Source organism: Bison bison, unplaced genomic scaffold (genome assembly GCF_000754665.1).
Source record: "Bison bison bison isolate TAMUID 2011002044 unplaced genomic scaffold, Bison_UMD1.0 scf7180017855360, whole genome shotgun sequence".
NCBI classification, from domain to species: domain Eukaryota; kingdom Metazoa; phylum Chordata; class Mammalia; order Artiodactyla; family Bovidae; genus Bison; species Bison bison.
In genome coordinates this window covers 180,952-184,693 of record NW_011485933.1, presented here as the reverse complement: position 1 = coordinate 184,693, position 3,742 = coordinate 180,952, and the positions used below count along the sequence as shown (strand labels likewise).

Below are 3,742 nucleotides of genomic sequence, written 5' to 3'. Positions count from 1 at the left end.
AGCAGGGCTTCCAACAAGCTGGGAGAGGAAGGGTCCTTCAGTGTGGCCCCAAAGCTGTCAGAGGGCCGCGGGTCAGAGGCTCCAGGAAGGGCCCCTTCAGTGTGGCCCCAAAGGCGTCAAAGGGCCGCGGGTCAGAGGCTCCAGGAAGGGCCCTTCAGTGTGGCCCCAAAGCTGTCAGAGGGCTGCGGGTCAGAGGCTCCAGGAAGGGCCCCTTCAGTGTGGCCCCAAAGCTGTCAAAGGGCCGCGGGTCAGAGGCTCCAGGAAGGGCCCTTCAGTGTGGCCCCAAAGCTGTCAAAGGGCCGAGGGTCAAAGGCTCCAGTAGAAGCGTGTAGTGGTGACTCAGAGCTCACCCAGGAGACAGGAGCTCCCTGTTGGAGGGACCCAGGCACAGCCCTGTGGAAACGTGGCCATGTCCACGGGGCTACACTCAACACGCTCCTGCTGTGAATTCCTAAGATAGCGGGTGCCTCAGCTCTGTGAGTCCCGGTGCAGGCAGCTGTGGCTCCCGGGCTGTGCTGGTGGAGGTTCAGGGGCTTATTCTTCGTCTCTGTTTCTGCATCGTCTCCTCACATCTACCCCTGGGAGGGTCTGGGTGACGAGCCGCTCAGAAGCCTTCTCGAATCCCTGAGAGATTAGCCCAGGGCGCGGTTACACGGCAGCCTCTCGATGTGCACAGCCCCATGGTAATCATCTGCCACGTGAGCAAATGTAAGAGTGAATTTTTAAAAACGTCTGTGTCACTTGAGGTGACACAGACACTCCCTGCTCCGCGGGGTTTTCTCATGCGTTGAGGCTTGTGGGAAGTCCAGCGCTCACGTCTCGGGAAAGTCCTTAGCAGACGCTCTTCGAGGAAAAGGTCCCTGGGTTCCACGCGCTCCCAGGCTCACAGGAAACCTGCTGCTTCAGGAGCTGAAGGGCAACATCAGAGTCCACTGTCGGATCCGCCCTCTGCTGCCCTTCGATGACGAGGCTCAGGAGCCAGTCTCACAGGACAGGTAACCTGCTTCCTCACTCTGTGTGCGTACATGTGCACACATGTGTGTGTGCATATGTGCACACACGTGTTTGTGTGTGAACACACGTGTGTATGTTGTGTGTGTGTATTGTATGTACACGTGTGTGGTGTGTTATGGGCACACGTGTGTTGTGTGTTGTCTGCACATGTGTGTTGTGTGCACACGCGTGTGTGTGTTTAGGGACAGAGCACAGAAGCGGCACCTGCCTCCTATGTTCTGGTCTCTGGATGAGGCCCTTTTCTGGATGGAGCTGACTTGCTAAGAGTGAGTGAGTGGCTGCCAGTCTCTCTGGAATGTGCCTGAACGTGGCCAAAACATCTGAGCAAGAAAGAGAGGGGTAGTAGGGGCCCTGCTGCCCAGGCGCTCGGGCAGCCTTTAGTGGCGCAGGCTGCTCTTGCTGGTCCCTGCCCTCTGATTGCCCCCAGAGCCCCTCAGAGATCAGGCGGTGGTTACTACTCAGCACTCCCGACTGAGAGAAAGTGTCCGTGGTGACGTGTGACACCAAATTACCTGAAGTTCGTTTCCTTGAAAATCATAACCCTGACTTTCCCTTCTTTCTCCGATGAAACACATGCCCGGTGGCCGTCTCCACGGGTCGGCCCGTCGGAGCAGCTCCTGACTCTGGGCCTCCCCGGCCCGCGTCCCGCTCAGCCCACAGCGTCCTCTGCCCCGCCGGGTCGGGCCAGGCCCGCCCGAGGGCTCGCGGTGGCCGCTCACACCCGCCCCTGTGACTGCGCTCACCGAGGCCCTCCCGGTGCCCCGCCCGCACGTCCTTCTGTGAAGGCCCGTCCGCTCTGCTCTCTGCACGAGCTACAGTGCAGCGCTTGGCCTTGGAGGGCCTTTAGGAAGCCCTCGGTCAGTCCTGCGTGTGAAACAAGTGGTGGAGTGTCTAGCTCTGCAGCGCGGTCCAGCAGCCAGCGGTCCCGAAACGTGGCGTCTCCGTGAATGTGCTCTGGGTGCTGTTTGCAGATGGCCCCGTTGCATTACTAATCTGCTTCTGTGCTGCCTGACGGGGTCACTTCCTGCCTCAGGTGGTCTGTGACTAAATGAATTAAAGTTAAGTAATCTGGACGCGTAGCTTCTCAGCTGCTCCGGCCACGTCTCAGGTGCGCCGCTGGACGGCTCATCATCACAGAAGACTGTCAGACAGCACCGCCCTGGGCTGTTCAGCGTGGTGAAGCTTCCCGAGAGGCGTCGTGAACTGGGTTTCACGTTCTCCTGTCATTTGCGGTTACTCACTTCCAGCGCTGGCGCGTGTCGCCTCTCTCTGGGTTTGCGGTTGCGAACTGGGGCTCCTGCGGGCAGAGACCTCGGCAGGCCTTTCTTTGTGTCGGTCACCCCAAGCTCCCCACTCGGGCTGTCTGTGTAGGAGGCGTTTACATGTAGACGTACGTGTCCCACAGCACAGCTAGAGAATGCAAAAGTACCCAACAGAGCGGAGGTGTGTGGGGAAAATGCGCCAAGATAAGGGGAGGGGAGCGGGAGCGGAGGAAAGGACAGAGAAGTCGAGACCCAGACGCAGGACGCCAGGGACCGAGAGGGGGGAGCCGGAAGCGAGCCCAAAGTCTGGGATACGGGGGCGGCAGGAGCTCCATCGTAACGCGTGTCTTCCATGCTGTTTATCCCTCAGCTCCGTGTCCGGAGGAGTGGTCCACGCAGTCGATGATGTGAGTGAATTTTCCTTACACTTTGTACCTGGGAGCGTTCCGTCTGACGGTTCAAATATGCCACCGCTGAGTGATTCGGAGGCTGAGTGAATAGGAAGCACCTCTTCCTTTATTGATGCTTTCTTAGTTAATGTTTCTGTTTCTTGATTTCTATCAGACGTGGAATTCGTGAGGTGTTGGGTGCCTGTCCCATGTGAGCCCATAAGGCTGTTCGCCTGTAACTCTAAGGGAGGGAAGCCACACCCCTTTCATTAATTCTCCAGCCTCCACGTCAATCCATGCACATGAGTGAGTCCTAACATTTGCAGGAAAGAAGTGCAAGTATAAAATGAATAGAGTTAAGAATGAACTTAGTCATGTAAATTTGAAACAGACACTTCTGTTATGAACTCATAATTGTGTTTTCCCTTTAAAGCCCAATTTTCCTCATATTTGAGCTTCCCTGGTGGCTCAGCTGGTAAATAATCCGCCTGCAATGCGGGAGACCTGGGTTCGATCCCTGGTTTGGGAAGATCCCCTGCATAAGGGAAAGGCTACCCACTCCAGTATCCTGGCCTCGAGAAGTCCATGGATGATGTAGGCCATGGGGTTGCAAAGAGTCAGACATGACTGAGTGACTCTCGCTTCACTTTCTTTGCTCACATTTATCTGTTGAAAAGGCCAGAAGCAGCAGTGGGTGCAGAGCGGTGGGGTTCCTTAAGGGGTCATGGGTCACAGGTCCTGACGAGCCTGGGACAGGGGAAGGGGAAGGGTCAGGACTTCCTGCTGGAGGACTCAGAGCCTATTTAACAGAGCACCCATGGGTGTCAGACGGAACAGTGGAGCTTAGGGGGTGAATGACGCAGACCAAAATAACATGCTCTTACGAAAACCTTCAGTTCACAACTATTACTATTTTTAGATCTCGTTGACCAGCTTGGGAGAGCGCTGGCATGTGGGTCCTTTACTCTGAGACGTGATAAAGAAAGAAGGAGACCTTCTGTGGCCCTTCCTGATGAACTCGTTTCAGGGCAAACGCATCACTGAGGAGGGAAAGTTCTTCACTGGAGATTCTAGTGA

The 3,742-nt window shown here is 56.3% G+C and overlaps 1 protein-coding gene across 1 annotated transcript in view; it reads left to right on the top strand.

The window, feature by feature from the left end:
• Positions 1 to 3,742, top strand: part of KIF25 (kinesin family member 25) — a 30,716-nt gene that overhangs the window by 3,029 nt on the left and 23,945 nt on the right. The window contains exons 4-5 of the mRNA XM_010858763.1: positions 890 to 995; positions 2,647 to 2,683. Coding sequence (XP_010857065.1) covers positions 890 to 995; positions 2,647 to 2,683 — 143 coding nt within the window. The remainder of the gene's footprint in view (positions 1 to 889; positions 996 to 2,646; positions 2,684 to 3,742) is intronic.